The 19,829-nt window shown below is 41.0% G+C and overlaps 1 protein-coding gene across 2 annotated transcripts; it reads right to left on the minus strand.

Annotated features, from left to right (window-relative positions):
• Positions 1-7,505: 7,505 nt before the first annotated feature.
• IL1A (interleukin 1 alpha) lies at positions 7,506-18,008 on the minus strand. Of its 2 annotated transcripts, XM_006055989.3 has the most exons (7): positions 17,903-18,008; positions 17,234-17,288; positions 15,879-15,927; positions 13,996-14,218; positions 12,285-12,458; positions 10,448-10,569; positions 7,506-8,258 (listed from the first exon to the last, which is right to left on the minus strand). In XM_006055989.3, exons 2-7 carry the CDS (start codon positions 17,278-17,280, stop codon positions 8,067-8,069), a joined length of 807 nt encoding a protein of 268 aa, XP_006056051.1. In that variant the 5' UTR covers positions 17,281-17,288; positions 17,903-18,008; the 3' UTR covers positions 7,506-8,066.
• Between the last annotated feature and the right edge of the window lie 1,821 nt (positions 18,009-19,829).

Here is a 19,829-nt window from a genome sequence, read left to right on the forward strand (position 1 = left end):
TGCAATTTATGTAATTCTTTATACTGAAGTTGTTTCAAAGTTTAATGAACAAATTATCAACTGCAGGCAGTATTTTCCTTGCATTAGTTTCTACAATTAAAAAAAATTGTGTTAAAACTTCTCTTTATAAAAAAAGAGACATATTTCCTTCTGAATGAAGTTAGCATCCTGTCAGTAAGGAAGAAGGGGAGATGGTGATTGTGTGGACTACTAACAGTGTTCATCATATTCTTCTCTCTCTGATGTCACTTTTAAGATTTTACCTACTATAAACCTACTGACATCTTCCAAATCTGTATCTAGTTCTAACTTCTCTTGAGTTCCAGACACATCATCATCTGCTCATTTTACCTGGGTGTCCTGCCATTAGCTAAAATCATGTATCTAAAATGGTACTCATTATGTTTTATCCTGGAGCTTAGCACTCCATGCGTGCTCAGTTGTTCACTGGTGTCCAACCCTTATGACCCCATGAATTGCAGCCTGCCAGGCTCCTCTGTCCATGGGATTCTCCAGGCAAGAATGCTGGAGTGGGTTTCTATTTCTTCCTCCTGGGGATCTTCCCCATCCAGGGATTGAATTCATGTGTCCTGCATCTCCCAGATTGGCAGGTGGATTCTTTACCACTAAGCCACCTGCGAAGTATTTCCACCAAAAATACTGATTAAGACACCACTGCTCACCCACTACACTCAGTGCTCACAACCCTGCATCAGGCCACCGCCGACCCATGCCTCTGTAAGAGACTCCTGAATACACATGGGCAAGTCTGGGTCAGTCTCTTTTGGGTCACAGCTCCTTTCTCCTGGGTCCTGGTGCACACAAGGTTCTGTTTGTGCCCTCTAAGAATCTTCTCCAGTCCTGTGTAAGTTCTGGTGTCTCTATTGTGGGGTTAATGGCAACCTATTCCAAGAGGGCTTATGCCATACCCAGGTCTGCTTTACCCAGAGCCCCTGCCCTGTTGTAGTCCACTGCTGACCCGTACCTCTGCAGGAGACACTCAAACACAGTTCTATCTCAGTCTCTGTGGGGTCTCTGGGTCCTGGTGTGCACAAGGTTTTTTTGAGCCCTCTGAGCATCTCTTGGACATGGGGTAGTTCCTCTCGGCCACGCTTCTGCGAGGTCCGTCGCAGCTGGTGTGCTTCTGCCGCATGGTCCATCACAGCCAGTGTCAGTTTTCATTCCAATCCCAAAGAAAGGCAATGCCAAAGAACGGTCAAACTACCACACAACTGCACTCATCTCACACGCTAGTAAAGTAATGCTCAAAATTCTCCAAGCCAGGCTTCAGCAATACGTGAACTGTGAACTTCCAGATGTTCAAGCTGGTTTTAGAAAAGGCAGAGGAACCAGAGATCAAATTGCCAACATCTGCTGGATCATCGAAAACGCAAGAGAGTTCCAGAAAAACATGTATTTCTGCTTTATAGACTATGCCAAAGCCTTTGACTGTGTGGATCACAATAAACTGTGGAAAATGCTGAATGAGATGGGAATACCAGACCACCTGAGGGCCTCTTGAGAAACCTATATGCAGGTCAGGAAGCAACAATTAGAAATGGGCATGGAACAACAGACTGGTTCCAAAGAGGAAAAGGAGTACGTCAAGGCTGTATATTGTCACCCTGCTTATTTAACTTATACACAGAGTACATCATGAGAAACGCTGGGCTGGATGAAGCACAAGCTGGAATCCAGATTGCTGGGAGAAATATCAATAACCTCAGATATGCAGATGACACCACCCTTATGGCAGATAGTGAAGAGGAACTAAAAAGCCTCTTGATGAAAGTGAAAGTGGATGGGGGAACACATGTATACCTGTGGCCGATTCATTTTGATATTTGGCAAAACTAATACAATTATGTAAAGTTTAAAAATAAAATTAAAAAAAAAAAGAAAGTGAAAGTGGAGACTGAAAAAGTTGGCTTAAAGCTGAACATTCAGAAAACTAAGATCATGGCATCTGGTCCCATCACTTCATGGCAAATAGATAGGGAAACAGTGGAAACAGTGTCAGACTTTATTTTTGGGGGCTCCAAAATCACTGCAGATGGTGATTGCAGCCATGAAATTAAAAGACACTTACTCCTTGGAAGGAAAGTTATGACCAACCTAGATAGCATATTGAAAAGCAGAGACATTACTTTGCCAACAAAGGTCTGTCTAGTCAAGGCTATGGTTTTTCCAGTGGTCATGTATGGATGTGAGAGTTGGACTGTAAAGAAAGCTGAGCTCTGAAGAATTGATGATTTTGAACTGTGGTATTGGAGAAGACTCTTGAGAGTCCCTTGGACTGCAAGGAGATCCAACCAGTCCATTCTAAAGGAGATCAGTCCTGGGTGTTCATTGGAAGGAATGATGCTAAAGCTGAAACTCCAGTACTTTGGCCACCTCATGTGACGAGTTGACTCATTGGAAAAGTCTGATGCTGGGAGAGATTGGGGACAGGAGGAGAAGGGGATGACAGAGAATGAAATGGCTGGATGGCATCACTGACTCGATGGACATGAATTTGGGTGAACTCTGGGAGTTGATGATGGACAGGGAGGCCTGGGGTGCTGCAATTCATCGGGTCGCAAAGAGTTGGACACGACTGAGCAACTGAACTGAACTAAGCATCTCTGGTGGGTGTGAGATTTGATTCTAAATGTGACTTTGCCCTTCCTACAGTCTTGCTGGAGCTTCTTTGTGCTTGGACATGGGATATTTCCTCAAAGTCGCTCCAGCGCCCTGCAGCCACTGCTCCGGTGCTGCTCAGCTGCCACTCCAGTGTAGCAATGTGTGCATGGGACCTTTTGAAGGAGGTCACCATTATCTTCATTACCTCCACCATAGTTTGGCCCCAGGTGGATAAAAGGAAGGGAACACAGCCCCAGCCATCAACAGAAAATTGGATTAGAGATTTACTGAGCATGGCCCTCCCCATCAGGACAAAACCCAGTTTCCCCCTCAGTAAGTCTCCACCATCAGCAAGCTTCCATAAGCCTTTTATCCTTCTCCATCAGATGGAAGACAGACTGAAAACCACAGTCACAGAAAACTAACCAATCTAATCACATGGACCATATCCTTGTCTAACTCAATGAAACTATTAGCCATGCTGTGTAGGGCCACCCAAGATGGACGGCTCATGGTGGAGAGCTCTGACAAAATGTGGTTCACTGGAGAAGGGAATGGCAAATCACTTCAGTATTCTTGCCTTGAGAACCCCATGAACTGTATGAAAAGGCAAAAAGATAGGACACTGAAAGATAAACTCCCCAGGTCGGTAGGTGCCCAATATGCTACTGGAGATCAGTGGAGAAACAACCCCAGAAAGAATGAAGAGATGGAGCCAAAGCAACAACAACACCCAGCTGTGGATGTGACTGGTGATGGAAGTAAAGTCTGATGGTATAAAGAGCAATATTGCATAGGAACCTGGAATGTTAGGTCCATGAATCAAGGCAAATTGGAAGTGGTCAAATAGGATATGGCAAGAGTGAATGTTGACATTTTAGGAATCAGCGAGCTAAAATGGAGTGGACTGTGTGACTTTAACTCAGATGCCCATTATATACTACTGTGTGCAAGAATCTCTTAGAAGAAATGGAGTAGCCATCATAGTCAACAAAAGGGTCTGAAATGCAGTACTTGGATGCAATCTCAAAAACAACAGAATGATCTCTGTTTGTTTCCAAGGCAAACCATTCAATATCACAGTAATCCAAGTCTATTCCCTGACCAGTAATGCTGAAGAACCTGAAATTGAATGCTTCTATGAAGACCTATAAGACTTTCTAGAACTAACACCCAAAAAAGATGTCCTTTTCATTGTAGGGGACTGGAATGCAAAAGTAGGAAGTCAAGAGATACCTGGAGTAAAGGCAAATTTGGCCTTGGAGTACAGAATGAAGCAGGGAAAGGCTAATAGAGTTTTGCTAAGAGAATGCACTGGTCATAGCAAACACTCTCTTCCAACAACACAAGAAAAGACTCTACTCATGGACATCATCAGATGCTCAGTACTGAAATCAGATTTATTATATTCTTTGCAGCCAAAGATGGAGAAGCTCTATACAGTCAGCAAAAACAAGACCGGGAGCTGACTGTGGCTCAGATCATGAACTCCTTATTGCCAAATTCAGATTTAAATTGAAAAAAGTAGGGAAAACCACCAGATTATTCAGGTATGACCTAAATCAAATCCCTTATGATTAAACAGTGGAAGTGAGAAATAGATTTAAGGGATTAGATCTGATAGACAGAGTGCCTGAAGAACTATGGACAGAGGTTCGTGACACTGTACAGAAAGCAGTGAGTGATTAAGACCATCCGCAAGAAAAAGAAATGCAAAAAGGAAAAAATGGTTGTCTGAGGAGGCCTTACAAATAGCTGAGAAAAGAAGAGAAGCCAAAAGCAAAGGAGAAAAGGAAAGATATACCCATTTGAGTGCAGAGTTCCAAAGAATAGCAAGGAGAGATAAGAAAGCCTTCCTCAGTGATCAATGCAAAGAAATAGAGGAAAACAATAGAATGGGAAAGACTAGAGATCTCTTCAAGAAAATTAGAGATACCAAGGGAATATTTCATGCAAAGATGGGCACAATAAAGGACAGAAATGGTATGGACCTAACAGAAGCAGAAGATATTAAGAAGAGGTGGCAAGAATACACAAAAGAACCATACAAAAAAGATAATCAGGATGGTGTGATCACTTACCTAGAGCCAGACATCCTGTAATGAGAAGTCAAGTGGGCCTTAGGAAGCATCACTACGAACAAAGCTAGTGAAGGTGATGAAATTCCAGTTGAGCTCGTTCAAATCCTAAAAGATGATGCTGTGAAAGTGCTGCAATCAATATGTCAGTAAATTTGGAAAACTCAGCAGTGGCCACAGGACTGGAAAAGGTCAGTTTTCATTCCAATCCCAAAGAAAGGCAGTGCCAAAGAATGCTCAAACTACTGCACAATTGCACTCATCTCACATGCTAGCAAAGTAGTGCTCAAAATTCTCCACGCCAGGCTTCAACAGTATGTAAACTGTGAACTTCCAGATGTTCAAGCTGGATTTAGAAAAGGCAGAGGAACCAGAGATCAAATTGCCAACATCTCTTGGATCATTGAAAAAGCAAGAGTGTTCCAGAAAAACATCTACTTCTGCTTTATTGACTATGCCAAAACCTTTGACTGTGTGGATCACAACAAACTGTGGAAAATTCTTAAAGAGATGGGAATACCAGACTACCTGACCTGTCTCCTGAGAAATCTGTATGCAGGTCAGGAAGCAACAGTTAGAACTGGACGTGGAACAGACTGTTCCAAATCAGGAAAGGAGTATGTCAAGCCTGTATATTGTCACCCTGCTTATTTAACTTATATGCAGAGTACATCATGAGAAATGCTGGGCTGGATGAAGCACAAGCTGGAATCAAGATCGCTGGGAGAAATATCAATAACCTCAGATATGCAGATGACACCACCCTTATGGCAGAAAGTGAAGAACTAAGAGCCTCTTGACGAAAGTGAAAGACGAGAATGAAAAAGTTGGCTTAAAGCTCAACACTCAGAAGACTAAGATCATTGCATCTGGTCCCATCACTTCATGGCAAATAGATGGGGAAACAGTGGAAACAGTGAGAGACTTTATTTTTTTGGGCTCCAAAATCACTGCAGATGGTGACTGCAGCCATGAAATTAAAAGACGCTTGCTCCTTGGAAGAAAAGTTCTGACCAACCTAGACAGCATATTATAAAGCAGAGACATTACTTTGCCAACAAAGTTCCATCTAGTCAAAGCTTTGGTTTTTCCAGTTGTCATATATGGATGTGAGAGTTGGACTGTGAAGAAAGCTGAGTGCTGAAGAATTGATGCTTTTGAACTGCGGTATTGGAGAAGACTCTTGAGAGTCCCTTGGACTGCAAGGAGATCCAACCAGTCCATCCTAAAGGAAATCAGTCCTGAATATTCACTGGAAGGACTGATGTTGAAGCTGAAACTCCAATACTTTGGCCACCTGATGCGAAGAGGTGACTCATCTGAAAAGACCCTGATGCTGAGAAAGATTGAAGGCAGGAGGAGAAGGGGACGATAGAGGATGAGATGGTTGGATGGCATCACCAACTCAATGGACATGAGTTTAAGTAAACTCCGGGAGTTAGTGATGGACAGGGAAGCCTGGTGTGCTGCAGTCCATGGGGTTGCAAAGAGTCGGACATGACTGAGCAACTGAACTGAACTGAGCTCATCCACTCTCCAATAGCGGGAAACTGCGAATCATCTTGAACTACTCCTTCCCCATTAATTCCCACATCTAATTCCAAGATCTCTTGGTGTCAACTTTTTCCAACTCAACATACTTTGTATGCATGCTTTTCAAAAGGATTCATTAGTCTTTAATATGGTTCTTAATGTGTGAATTTGTATAAACACATGAACACACATGCTGTGTTTAATACAAGTTTTAAATGAACCAGGGAATATTATCATTCCTAATGCTATTTATGCATACTGACAAGCTAACAAAGAGGAGAGAAAAAGCATAAAATCTGGGTTTAGTTTTGTAAAGTAATACTAATTATAGTTATTTTTATGAATTCTTATCATCTGTTCCTAATTATACCATGAAGTAAACTAATGGTTAAAATGTGCCAGATTTATTTTTTTTAAGCTTTATTCAATTATGATTGATAATGTGTCAGTTCTCATTATTGATGGTAAAGTAACACTATGATTGGATCATAACTTTTAGAACCTAGACGGAACATTGCTTATGTTCCAGAAACAAAAGTTTAGATAATGCTTGTTTCATGGTTGCCAAAGTTAAGTTTATCCCATTTTAGCTAGTAGGATTTGATAGCAGATGAAATTGAATAACACAAGAATGCCAAATCAAGTTTAAAGGCAGAGGAGTGAAAGATTTTGGCCAATTACCATCTCAGACAAACAAGGCAATTAATATAAATTTATTATCATAATCACATAACACAGAAGTTCATGACAATGGAAAAGGCACTTTGAACCAAAGTGCGTTAGTACCTCGGACTCACTCAGCCTGGAAAACACTGACTACTATTATTGAAGATACCTGTTCATACTCAGAGATTGCAAGGAATTGCCATAAATATAATAATATGTTATAAATAATAATATCTTAGAAATAATGCTTATAAATATATATGCATATAAATAATAACTTAAAATAACATTTCATGCTTTGCATTCTTCTTGAGGCTCAGCTTCAAGAAAAATTTTACTTAAATGAACTCATTGGCATAAAATACTGTTGAGGTAGGAGGGCTATAGTCATCATTACCTTGATTTTGAAGATGGTCAAACTGAGACCCCAGAGAAGGCAATGGCACCCCACTCCAGTACTCTTGCCTGGAAAATCCCACGGACAGAGGAGCCTGGTAGGCTGCAGTCCATGGGGTCGTTAAAAGTCGGACACGACTGAGCGACTTCCCTTTCACTTTTCACTTCATGCATTGGAGAAGGAAATGGCAACCCACTCCAGTGTTCTTGCCTGGAGAATCCCAGGGACGGGGGAGCCTGCTGCGCTGCCGTCTCTGGGGTCGCACAGAGTCGGACACGACTGAAGTGACTTAGCAGCAGCAGCAGCAGCAAACTGAGACCCCAGAAACTTATAGTATTTGATAAAGGGTCCATCAGTGGCTTAAAAGTAGAAGCTGAGCAGTTGGAATGAAATTGTGTGTCCACGGCTTATTCCAACTGCTGTCATGGGTATTAGTATTCTTATGCCTTAGTTTACTCATCTATAATATGGAAAGAACCTTTTGTAGCCACAGATAGTAGCCTCAGTCCTCCCAAGATTATTGTGCAGAATAATAATTAAATTGATTGGTAGTTTGCAAAGTATAGGGTGTTCTTTAAATGACAAGCAACATTATATGTTAGTGTTGGACTTTGTGTTCTCTCTTACAAAGAGAGTAAACATTCATTTAGAATTACAAAGGCTCAGCACATGCTCAGCGAGTGACTAACAGTGAAGGGCTCGACTCCTTCATGTACATAGTACATACGGATGGTCGCCACTTTACAAGTAAGTAGAGTGCACAGTCAAGGCTATTTTTCCAATATCTGAAAGTCAGTGACCGAGGGCGGCCCACTTGCCATGTGCACCAATTTTTCTTGCTTTGTGGCAATAAACAACTTTGGATGGGCAACTGATTTGAAGTAGTCCATAGAGCCATGCTTTTCCCAGAAGAAGAGGAGGTTGGTCTCATCTTTGATGATTTTGGGTGTCTCGGGCATCTCCTAGGATACAGAGAACAAAGATCTGTTAGAGAACAAGAAGATGCTAAAAAAAGAAGTGACCTCAATCCTTTGGCATTTGGCCTTCGTGAGAAACACAGCACTTTAGGACTATGACTATGTAACATGATGATACAAGTTCTTCATTTGTTCATTCCCAAAGTGTTCATTACATGCCTATTAGATGTATGGCCCCATCTATTCATAATAATTAATTTCCTTAGTTAAGTGGAGAGAAATCCAATTTCATCATGAAGATTGCCAAGTACACTAGTGTCTCGTTGTATCCTGGCAGGTAGGGTGAAACATCGCCTCTAACACGGGCATAAAGCATTATCAAATTAGTGCTCAAATCTGAGCACTGATGACTCTAAGCCCTGAAAACCTTTTGACCTCTAAATGTCCAAAGCATACTTTGGGAAAATAATTTAGAATTCAGGTGTGTTTATCTCTGTATTTAAGTCAACAATTGAAAGTAAAAAAAAAACAAAAACCCACCTCAACACACAACTTCCCAGGCATATCAGCAGTCCTTTGATATGCAATCCTTTGAAAGGCAATCCTTTCAAGACAATTTTTTGACAGTTGTAATCTCTTTAGATCATACGCCTCTTGTGAGTATGAGAAAAGTCTAAAAGTGCTTTCATGGAAAAACAAAATTCAAATTCTAACTTGAGATGCTTCTCTGTTCTTTTAATCTAAAAGAACTAAACATCCTTTTGAGGTTTCCCTGGGGTTTTCAATGTCAACAAGGATTTTATTTTCCAAACCTATTTTTCTCCTGTTTTTTCCCCCCTATCTCAGTAAATGGAATCTCCCCTCTTCCTTCTGTTGGTTCAATTTCCAAAATATAACCAGATTCTGTCTCCTTCTTTTCACTTGTCTCACAATTCTCCTCACTCACCCCAACTGTTATTACAGCATCCTAATTGGACTCTATTGCCTCCTTCCTATTCTATTCTCCAAGTTAGAAAAAATATACAAAAACAGGACACTTCTCAGTTTGAATTCCTTTCCTCTACTTATCGTTCCTCTTTCGCAGGGTACCCTAGCTTCCAGATCCTTGGGTGTTCCTTCTGATCTTTAAAACTCGCCTGTAACCTCTTGAAGGTCTAGGGCTAGGTACACTCAGACCCCTCTATTTGGAATGCTCGCCCCATCACCCCTTTGATGGCATACTCCTTTCTATTGACAGCTCTCATCTCACAGGGAGCTCTGTCTAAACAGTACAGTCCTATTTTCTCTATCTCAGCACACTGGTCATTGGCTTTACAGCATCTTGCCCTTTTTTTGCTGGTCATTTGGCTCATCTACTGTCTGTGTCCCTTGGAAGATTGAGTTCTATAAGACTTTGGCTCTCTACTGTCTACTGAGCTGTTTGACACTCTGCTTGAAAACCAGAAGGCTCTCAATAAACAACGTTTGTTGAATGAATTCACGATTGAAGCTACTGCCCTACTCTGTAGACATCACTTTCATCTCACTTGATCCAGGAAAGAAACACATGCACCCACATAAATCCTAGTTAGGGAGGGACTGGGTGGTGAATTATACATTTAGTAAATAAGAGTCATCTACTAGTCAGTGGAGAAACATTTGGCTGTAGTGGGCATGTGTTTATGTCTTTATGTTCGGACGGGAAGGTGGTAGTGGAGATGAGGCTGATGACACAGAAAGCTGGCACCAATGAAGAGAGGGAGGAGGTGGAGTCAGAAGGCCAGGGTTTGGGGCTTGGCTCACAGCTTTTTGCTTTGTACCCTTCGACAGGTGATTCATCCTCCCTAATCTCAGTGGCTTACTGAGTTTCTTAGAGGCAGTCTCCATCGTCCTAACGCCTACTGTCACGTACGTCAGATAAGTGTCAGTAAAGCTCAAAGAGGGATGGAATAAATAGATGCCCAGGAATGGGAGGTGAATAAGGATCAGGCAGGGAAAAGAGCAAGAAGAAGGCAATTTCCCTTTTATGAACTTTGCCACTGCCATCTTGCTCCATCTTGCTGTCTCACAGATCCTGCCTAGAACTGACTCTGGGGATAGTGGGTCAGAAGTAGGATGGGAAGGTAGATAGGCAGGTGAAACTGTGGTAGGAAGGAAAGAACTGGGTCATCCTGCTATGGGTGTCTGCCTCTTGGGATCATCTACAAATGCATGGGCTGTAAATGAAGGTAAATTGGAGACTGGGAACAACTGACCTTTAGCAAGACAGGTTCGTCTTCATTTTGAGCACTCACAAACAGTTGAGTTTTTGAGATTCTTAGAGTCACAGGAAGCTGAGAATCCTCTTCTGATACATAAGCAACCATGTCAAATTTCACTGGCAAAGAGAAAAGCCAAAAAAGAAAGTAAATCCATTGTATTTGTATAAAATCAAGTGTTCATGAAGATGCTGTGTGTGTGTGTGTGTGTGTGTAGTTATGTCCCCAACTATGATGTAAGTACCTGAAGCTCAGAAATGGAATTTATATTGATATATCTTTGTATCCCTCACAATGTCTGCCATATTTACTAGGCAAGTAAATACCTAATGACTTCAGAATTTTCTATGTTGAACAAATGCTTGCGGGTGGAGTATTATTGAATCTCTTATAATTATGTTAATGGGATAAGACCCTGGAATTTGTAAAGTCATGAGTAAAATGGGGAGATTTAGGGAAGCTGATCCATTCATATGTTGCTAAGAATAGTGAAAAGCAGTTCAGCTTTCCTTAGAGAACAATGCTTAATAAGAGCTGTAAAATTATTTATGCCTAGAAATCCAGCATTTGGAATATGCTCCAAAGAAATACCCTCATAGGAAAAGAAATAATTTATACAAAGACATGTGCAACTGAATTATTTAGAGGAAACCCTGGACACCTGCATAGCAACATGACTGAATATCCTAGCGCCATTAAAAATGGCAAATAACATATACTCTGTCCATATATGGGAAAATTATGTGAAATAATATCAAGTAGGAAAACAATTTATTTTGTAGAACACAAGATAATTTGTGAATGTCATAGAGTAGAAAGCATGTTAGCTGAAATATATCCAATCAGAAACAGCCCTGCTTGTTAGTACAGAGTTACCTCTTTTGATCTCTGGAAATCATTTTGTTTACTGATGACATGTCCTTAAGCTAAAAATATGTGCAACATGGAAGCTGGCTCGGCGTAACAAAATTTCTTGGATCCTAAATTTCATTCTTCAGAACACATGCAAATCTTCCTGTTTTTTTGTTGTTTTTTTTTTCCCTTTAAAATTATTGGGTGCTTTGCCTCACAATTATGTTATCAAAGATAAGGATTCTTTCTAGTGTGGTGTTATTAGGAAGTTTGATCAGCAGGCTTCTCATTGGCTTCTGAGTAAATTTGGGTAAGTCATTATATATTTCTGAGACTCAGTTTCCTTACCTTTAAAATCTGAGGATAAGAGTGTCTCAGAGAACCAAGGGAGATAATACCTCAGAAAGCTTTTTACTGCACTTAGTGCTTTCAGAGCTAGGACACTGTTAAAGCTTTCAGATTTGGCTGAAGTTTCTGGCTTAACCCAGAAGTTTTTTTAAACCAGGGGTGATGTGCTTCATGCGCAAAGCCAGGAATCTAGAAAGGTTTATTCTTTAAAAGCAGAAAGCTTAAAAGAAATGTAGAAATAAAAAGGTGAGAAGAGGGCTTCCCTGGTGGCTCAATGGTAAAAGAATCTGCCTGTGAATGCGAGAGACAAGGGTTCGATCCCTGGTCCGGGAAGATCTCACATGTGGTGGACAACTATTTAGCCACTGCTTGAGAGCCCAGGAACCACAACTATTGAGCCCTTGTGCTGCGACTGCTGAAGGCTGAGTCACCTATAACCCCATGCTCTCCAACAAGAGAAGCTACCATAATGAGAAGCCAGAGCACTGCAACTAGAGAGTAGGCCCTGCTCCCCACAACTAGAGAAAAGCTCTTGCAGCAATGAAGACCCAGCACAGCCAAAAATAAATAAATTAAAAAAAAAAAATCATTTTTTTTTTTTAAAGATGGGGAGATGAAAGAATTGTCCATTTACCTGCCTCCTCCAGATTATTTAATGTAGCAGCCGTCAGGTATGGACCTGACATATCTCGAATTATACTTTGATTGAGGGCGTCGTTCAGGATGCATTCCTGGTGGATGACTCTCATAAAGTTGTATTTCACGTTACTCTGGAAGCTGTAATGTGCTGATCTGGGCTTGATGATTTCTAAAACCATTATTACAAGCTTAGATTAATGTCCAAGTACAAACACAGATGATGTATCTGCTCTAATACAAGCATACAAAGTAGTTATTGAAGGCACCTGAAGAATATCCCAAGGGAGGTGAGGAAATTGACACAGAAGTGAAATCACCCTACCAGTGGAATTGATTCCAGGATTACCCCTGTGGTTGCTGCTGCTGCTGCTGCTAAGTCACTTCAGTCGTGTCCGACTCTGTGTGACCCCAGAGATGGAAGCCCACCAGGCTCCCCTGTGGTTACTTATCTCTAAAAACTTTGATTCTTCAGGCAATGGAGGTTTTTTTTTTTTAAGAGATCACATGTACAACTTTTTTGGTTGTTTGAAGGTTTGGAAGTAACTGGGAAGACTCCTTGTATTCTTCAACTACATTTTCAAATGAATGCACCCTGAGAAAAGAATCCACTAAAAATTTTATATGTCACTGAGGTGCCAGTATAAATGTCTGCCATCTTTTTGCTTTAAAAAAGTTTTTAAAAGTTTTTTTTTTTTTCTATCTACCACCTTTCTGAACGGTGGTATGTTTCAAAGCTTTACAAATCTTCATGGCTCTGAATAATTTTACTTCCAGGAATCTTTTATCACTGAGGAAATATATGATGGCAGAAATCAAGATTTATTACAGAAAAGACTGTAAGGAAAGTAATGTAGTGCTAGCAGTGGTAAACTCTGTGGGGTGGTGTGAGTAATTTTAATTTTTTTTCTTGTATTTTCTAATTTTCTAGGTGAACACGTGTGATCAACTGTTGCTTTAAAAATATTAGATTTATAATTCACGAAGAGGCTTGTACAGAAAAAGCATGGGATAAAACTCATGACATCATCTATAGTCAGGTAGAAGTGATATGATTTGATGCTCTACCCTTACACACTGTGAGATTTTGGGCAAGTCGCTATCTCACTGAGCTTAGTTTCCTCACATATAAAATGAGAATGCAGGGTTGTTTGAAGGTTAGAGACAATGCAATCATTAATAAGTTAGTAGTGTTTGTAGTATTAGCAAAAGTAATAATAACAATAATAGCGAACATTTATTAGGTATTTTCTATGTGCCAGGCATTATTTTAGTTCAGAAGCTAGCAAGTGTTGACTCATGTAATCTTCACAACAAGTAGGGGCTTAGATTAACTCCATTTACAGTAGAGGAGACCGAAGCACAGAAAGGTTAAGTAACTTGCCCAAGACATAACTAGTATGTGGAATAGCATAACTTTAAGAGGTCACTCACTAACGGTATATAATTACTTTCTGCCAATAGGCTAGAAGTCACATGACTTAATCATATGGCCACCAAGTAAGCCTGGAGCACATATGCAAAGCTCAAGCACCTACTGCTCTCTGCCCTTTGCAGGATAAAAATTAATTTTATTTCTTATAATTATCAGACAAATGGGTGGTTGCTCTCTTGTTACTCTGATTTTAGGTTTTATTTTCCCCTGTACTCTGCTGTCTGCATTTTCTTGAAAACAGAAAACAAGGATATTATTGTGTTTGACCCCTTACCTTCTTCTGTATTATTGGCAATGGCTTCTAGGTCGTCATCGGTGATGAACTGATTTAAACTCAACCGTCTCTTCTTCAGAATCTTCCCACTGGCTGCCACCATCACCACATTCTCCTTGAAGCTAAGCCTGGATGTCTTAGAGGTTTCCGAGGTATCCAGGGACATAAACTTATCCATCTGGTTCTCACGAAGTGGCTCATAGCTTGCATCATAGAAGGACTTCTGCGATGAAGGAAAATAGAAACAGAGAGGCCAGTGAACAAGACTCCTTTACAGTAGGAGTTTTATTCAACAGTCTTAGAGAGAAGAGTGGCCATTTTGGCCTTGGCGATCCACGTTTTATTGGACTTTCCCTCCCCCCCTCTCCTTCCCCCTTTCCTCTGTATCCCTCCCCTTTCCCCCTTTCCTCCCACCTCTCCTTTTAGGATTTCCCTCAAAGGATGTGATCTTGGCAAGGTTTTTTGTCATCCCTCTTCAGACTCAAAAATGAGACCTTGTTATACTTAGTGAAGTAAGTCAGAGAAAGACAAATACTGTATGATATCACTTACATGTAGAATCTAAAAAATAATACATGGCTTCCCTGGTGGCTCAGTGGTAAAGAATCCCCCTAACAAGGCTCACTTCCACAGGAAGCTCTGTGGAGCAATTAAGCCCCTACACCACAACTGTTGAGCCTGTGCTCTAGCGCCCGGGAACCACAACTACTGAGCTCACACGCCACGGCTATTGAAGCCCTTGCGCTCTAGGGCCCATGCTCTGCAGCAAGAGAAGCCACCCCATGGAGAAGCCCGAGCACCGCAACAAAGAGTCGCCACTGCTCGCCGCAACTAGAAAAAAGCCTGCGCAGCAGTGACCCAGAACAGTCAAACATAAATAAATAAAATTATTTAAAAAATAACTTGAAAATACAAATGAACCCATATACAGATCAGCAATAGACTCACAGACATAGAAAACAAACTTAATGGTTACCAAAGGGGAGAGGGAAGGTGAGGAGGGATGAATTAGGGATATGAGATTAGTAAATTCAAACTACTACGCGTAAAATAGATAAGCAACAAAGATTTACTATATAACACAGGAAATTATATTCAGTATCTTGTAATAACCTATATTAGAAAACCATCAGAAAAAAATGTTATCACTGTGCTCTACTCCTGCAGCTAACATGGAATTGTAAATCAACTACACTTCAGTAAAAAAAAAAAAAGAGAGATGTTGTGATGAGACAGGTCTTCAAGTGATGCTAGTGAGTGACTTAGCCTTCCTGTTAGTTCTTCCCAGAAGGTTAAACGTCTACTTGACAAGGCTCAAATATTTTAGGAATACTCCTTTAGATACAGATACAACTTTTAGAGTCACTATCAAAGACACACAAAGCAGGACCTATACTGTTTTGTGGTCTCTTAGCGAAATAACACAGCATCTGAATGACTGCAGATTTTTTACTTTCAGTTGGCCTGCTTCCTCCACCTCAGCTTCACGGACTATTAGATCTAGAAAGCGATCTCTAATCTCTGGAGCGGATGTTAGAGAGGATATCCACAACATATCATTTAAGACCCCTGGGGAAGTAGCCCAAGGGGGCTGGCCCGGGAGGGCATAAGCAACTTTCTGAGGGAAGGCTGACCCAGGAGATTTCATTCTTGGAGTTTCAGGTTCGTTCTGCTCTGTTCTGGGAAAATCCACTGAGATGAAGGGTGCCATCAGCTGTTAGTCTAGAGAAGGAGCTGGCCTCACTTATCATGAAGAAATGAATCTCTCTGGACTTCTAGTGAAGGCAAAACAAACGCATCTAAGATTCAAGCTGTTGCTGTTCTAGTAGAGAAAATACTGTGTAAGGATAGCAATCTCCTAAGAATTACAGTGATTTGCTTACCTGATTGAGAGAGAGGTGGTCAATTTCAGAACTGTAGTCTTCATTTTCACTGTTAAACAAGATGATGAGAATTTAATTCTGTTTGTTATATCACTACATTCACTGGGCAACATATTTTAATAACCAAACTAGCTTTGGGTAACACACATATATAGCCATTATTGTCATCTTTGAAAATTAAGGACTTCTATGCATACACATCCATACAGTAATTTGTACCTGATAATCTGAAATTAGTAATCATCAGGCCAGGCCTTGAACTTTACTTGTAAAAATGAGGCTTGGCCAATTTACTGTATAGCACAGGTACTGTAACCTATAATGGAATATAATCTGAAATACATATATACATATATAACTGAATCACTTTGCTGTACACCTGAAACTAACACAACTTTGTAAGCCAGCTATACTTCAATTAAAAATTTTTTAAAATTAGCTCCCCCTTAACCAAAACAAACAAATAAATGAGGCTTGGCTAACGGATTGAAGAGTGGTAATTGAATTTCAGGGAAAAAATTTAAACTTAAGAGAGAAATCCTTTTGAAGCACTTCATCTGAATTTGAATCAAATAGGTTATTTGTTACACTTTGCTTTCATGTATTCACTAAAACAGATTTAATCATTTATACTTTGCAAAACATGCAGGCAACATTTCCATTGTCTACTTTGTGTTAGTGTGTAGGTAATGTGGAACACTGCATCTGTTTAAGGTATTCTACAAGTTAAACTTTTTATTTATTATCTTTCTTTTGCATCTGAATGAGACTGACTGCATAGGTTTCACATGCTCAAATTGCTGTGAAGCCATTTCCCATTCCAGATTGAGAACAAGAAGTTTTCCTAAGAAAGGTTTCTCTTTCTGACAATCTATTACTGTAGCAGGGCATGTGAATTTGAATGAAGCTGGGTCTAAGTAGATGTTGAGAACTGCTAGGAGTCAGGAGACCTTAAAAGTAATGTTTCTAAAATGGCCATCTCCCTGTCAACAATTTCACCTTAGTTTACCTACTAGATGCTTAATTTCCCTGAGTCTTCTCTGAATCTGCCCTGACTTCAGAGATAGAACACATCTCTACAGCCTCTGCTGGTCTTGCCCCATTGATAGTTACTGTAATCCTAGCTGAATTCTTTCTTTCTTTTTAAAAAATATTTATTTTATTTACTTGGCTCAGCCAGGTCTTAATTGCAGCATGTGGGATCTAGTTCCCTGACCAGGGGATGGAATCCTGGGTCCCCTGCATTGGGAGCACACAGTCTTAGCCACTGGACTCCCTGGCAAATCCCTCCTAGCTGGATTCTAATGTGCCTTGCTTCCCTCATTAAGTCACAAGAGACAGAATCTCTTTCCTACCTGTAACAGTTCTTCAGGTCTTCAAAGAGGTCAGGGACTTTGGCCATCTTCACTTCTGCAACAGAAAACACCAGTAGCTGTCAGTCTGGCCATTGTGTGAATAAGACACCTGCAAGGGGAACCACCTCCCTTCTAAGACACTTAATGACTGAGCTCACACCCAGCATTCTTCTTTTCACTCCCTTTGAATGATCTGCATTTGTATTTGCCTCCTCTGCTAGACTGTAAACTTCTGTTAGAATCTCAGTATCTCTTAGGCATCCAACCGAATGCATTGCATTTGGTAGGCATTTGATGAAAATTTGAATAAGTAAAAAACCTCAACAAGCATGAAATATTTAATTTATACAGTTGCAAGAGAGAGAAAGAGTTAGAAATTCCCAGTTTTCTCTGAATAGTTTTTGATAGCAGAGAGTACCCCCAAAGGAAGGCTTGGCTGTAATCTCCTGCTCTCACAGGAAACCAGTTCCTCTGTTGCTCAATTTCCCTCCAGCAGAGAGAGAATTATTTTCTGAAATCTGACTATGATTCTAATTCACCCGCCAAACCAGAGAGGGACGGCAAAGGAAGGAAGAGGCTTAAACTTCAGGGAGGGCAATTTGAGAGATCACAGCCAAGGAGGAAAAGCAAAAAATACTATAAGAGCCAAACATGTGATAAGGACGATACCTTTGCTGAACCGAGCTAGCAACAATGAGATGACTGGCTCCCTCGTCTTCGCGTGGAGGCTTGAACTGAGTCAGGCTACTTCGCCTTTTGTCTGCTCCGGAGTGGGCGTGGCCACGATTGCGATTGCGTCACTCAGAATTTACAAGAATTCTGTTTTGTATGTAAGTTCATTCAACCTATACCGGTCCAAATAATGACAAATTATATACTTGAATATAGTGTTTCCAGGAAAAATTCCTAGAGATTCCAGGAGTTTCTGACTTGATTCATTTATTTATTGCTTTTGCTGTTAACAATTTTAAACGTGTGGTCTTAGAAAAAGGGGGAAAGAGCAAGATATTTAAATTTCTAAAAGTATTTGGTGGGGGAGGGAGGGAAAAGTCCTCAAAGCAGAATTGTAGATGGTTAGAGTTGGAGGGGTGCTTAGAAGCTTGTGTTTCGGCTTAATTCGTTTATTGCACCCAGGGGCTGAGTATGAATTGATGGAATACTTGACAGCCCCTGGTAGCTAAGGAGTGGGTCTTGAGGGAAGCCTATCCATCTTTTCTAAAGAGGGACGTTTGCTTGAGTAGCCATAAATCACTCGAATGAGTGTGGGAAGACAAGCTCCCTTAGGACAGGGTAGAAGACGGAAAATCGACAGTCAACCACAAAAGTCAATCCTTTTACTCCTCTGAATACTGTCAGTCTGTTTCAGACAGAAGTGACAGAGCTTTATGAGAAAACTCTATGCCCTGGCTCATGTTACAGCAAAGTTACCTTCTACCGGAGCCCAAGGAGAAGTCTAGTTTCTCTAGGTTAAACCCAAGGTATATTAGGATAGCTGGAGACTCAGGGAGTACCTGGATTCAAGGAAGATTGGGTGAACTTCCCTGGTGGTCCAGTGGTTAAGACTCCACAGTTCCACAGCAGGGGGCATGGGTTTGATCCCTGGTTGGGGAACTAAGATCACGCATGCCATATGGCATGCCCCCCCCCCCCCCAAAAAAAATGATTGGGAGAAAGGAAGGAGGAATTCTTATGCATGAAACTGATTCAGTGTTGCCTGGCTGTTATCATCAAAGACTTTTTAAGTATCCTGAAGATGGCCCAATTCAGGTGGCAGAACACCAGACTCAGCAGATAAATGTTTCCGTTTTCCTGGTTGGAGTTTAAGCCACATAATTTTAAATAAAAGAAATGGATGGGGAGAGTCAAGGAGGAATTTTAAAAAAAAGGTAAAGAAAGAAAGGCAAGGCACCAAAGTGCAACATGTTATTGAAAAGCAAAAAAGCTCAGAACCAGAAGTAAAGTGTGAGTAAGGTATGCTGTTTGGTTTTGTTACTTGTAAATGATAAGGCTGATTTTGTGATCATTAAGGTCTGTCCTAGGTGCAAAGTCTCTGGTTCTGATTCTGTAGCCCAGTTCAGTTCCTCCTGGTCATAGACCTGGTGTTATAATAGTTATGAACAAGAGCCACAGAAATAAATGGTATCCTGGATGCTGTGCTGTGCTTAGTCGCTCGGTTGTGTCTGACTCTTTGTGACCCCATGGAATGTAGCCCACCAGGCTCCTCTGTCCCTGAGGATTCTCCAGGCAAAAATACTGGAGTGGGTTGCCACGCCCTCCTCCAGGGGAACTTTCCAGCCCAGGGATTGAACCCAGGTCTTCCGAGTTGCAGGTAGATTCTTTACTATCTGAGTCACCAGGGAAGCCAATCCTGGATGCAGGCAATGTAAATGTAGGACCAGGCTGGGGTCCAGCTTGGGGATCTCAGAATGGATCCTTTTGTGGACAGTGATGGCAGCCAATTCTCTACATCTGTGCTTCCCTTTGGGCTCCCCTGGTGGCTCAATGGTAAAGAAGAAGTGGCCTTGATCCCTGGTCGGAAAGATCCCCTGGAGAAGGAAATTGCAATCCACTTCAGTATTCTTGCCTGGGAAGTCTC

This window comes from Bubalus bubalis, chromosome 12, assembly GCF_019923935.1.
Source record: "Bubalus bubalis isolate 160015118507 breed Murrah chromosome 12, NDDB_SH_1, whole genome shotgun sequence".
NCBI lineage: Eukaryota > Metazoa > Chordata > Mammalia > Artiodactyla > Bovidae > Bubalus > Bubalus bubalis.

What these genes read in the sequence shown, in the direction of transcription:
- IL1A (XM_006055989.3), bottom strand. Translation starts at nt 17,280, where the DNA reads ATGGCCAAAGTCCCTGACCTCTTTGAAGACCTGAAGAACTGTTACAG. An exon ending in GACCTGAAGAACTGTTACAG is followed by an intron (nt 15,928 to 17,233) that starts GTAGGAAAGAGA and finishes CTTGTTTAACAG; the next exon opens with TGAAAATGAAGACTACAGTT. An exon ending in TGCCAATAATACAGAAGAAG is followed by an intron (nt 12,459 to 13,995) that starts GTAAGGGGTCAA and finishes TAATGGTTTTAG; the next exon opens with AAATCATCAAGCCCAGATCA.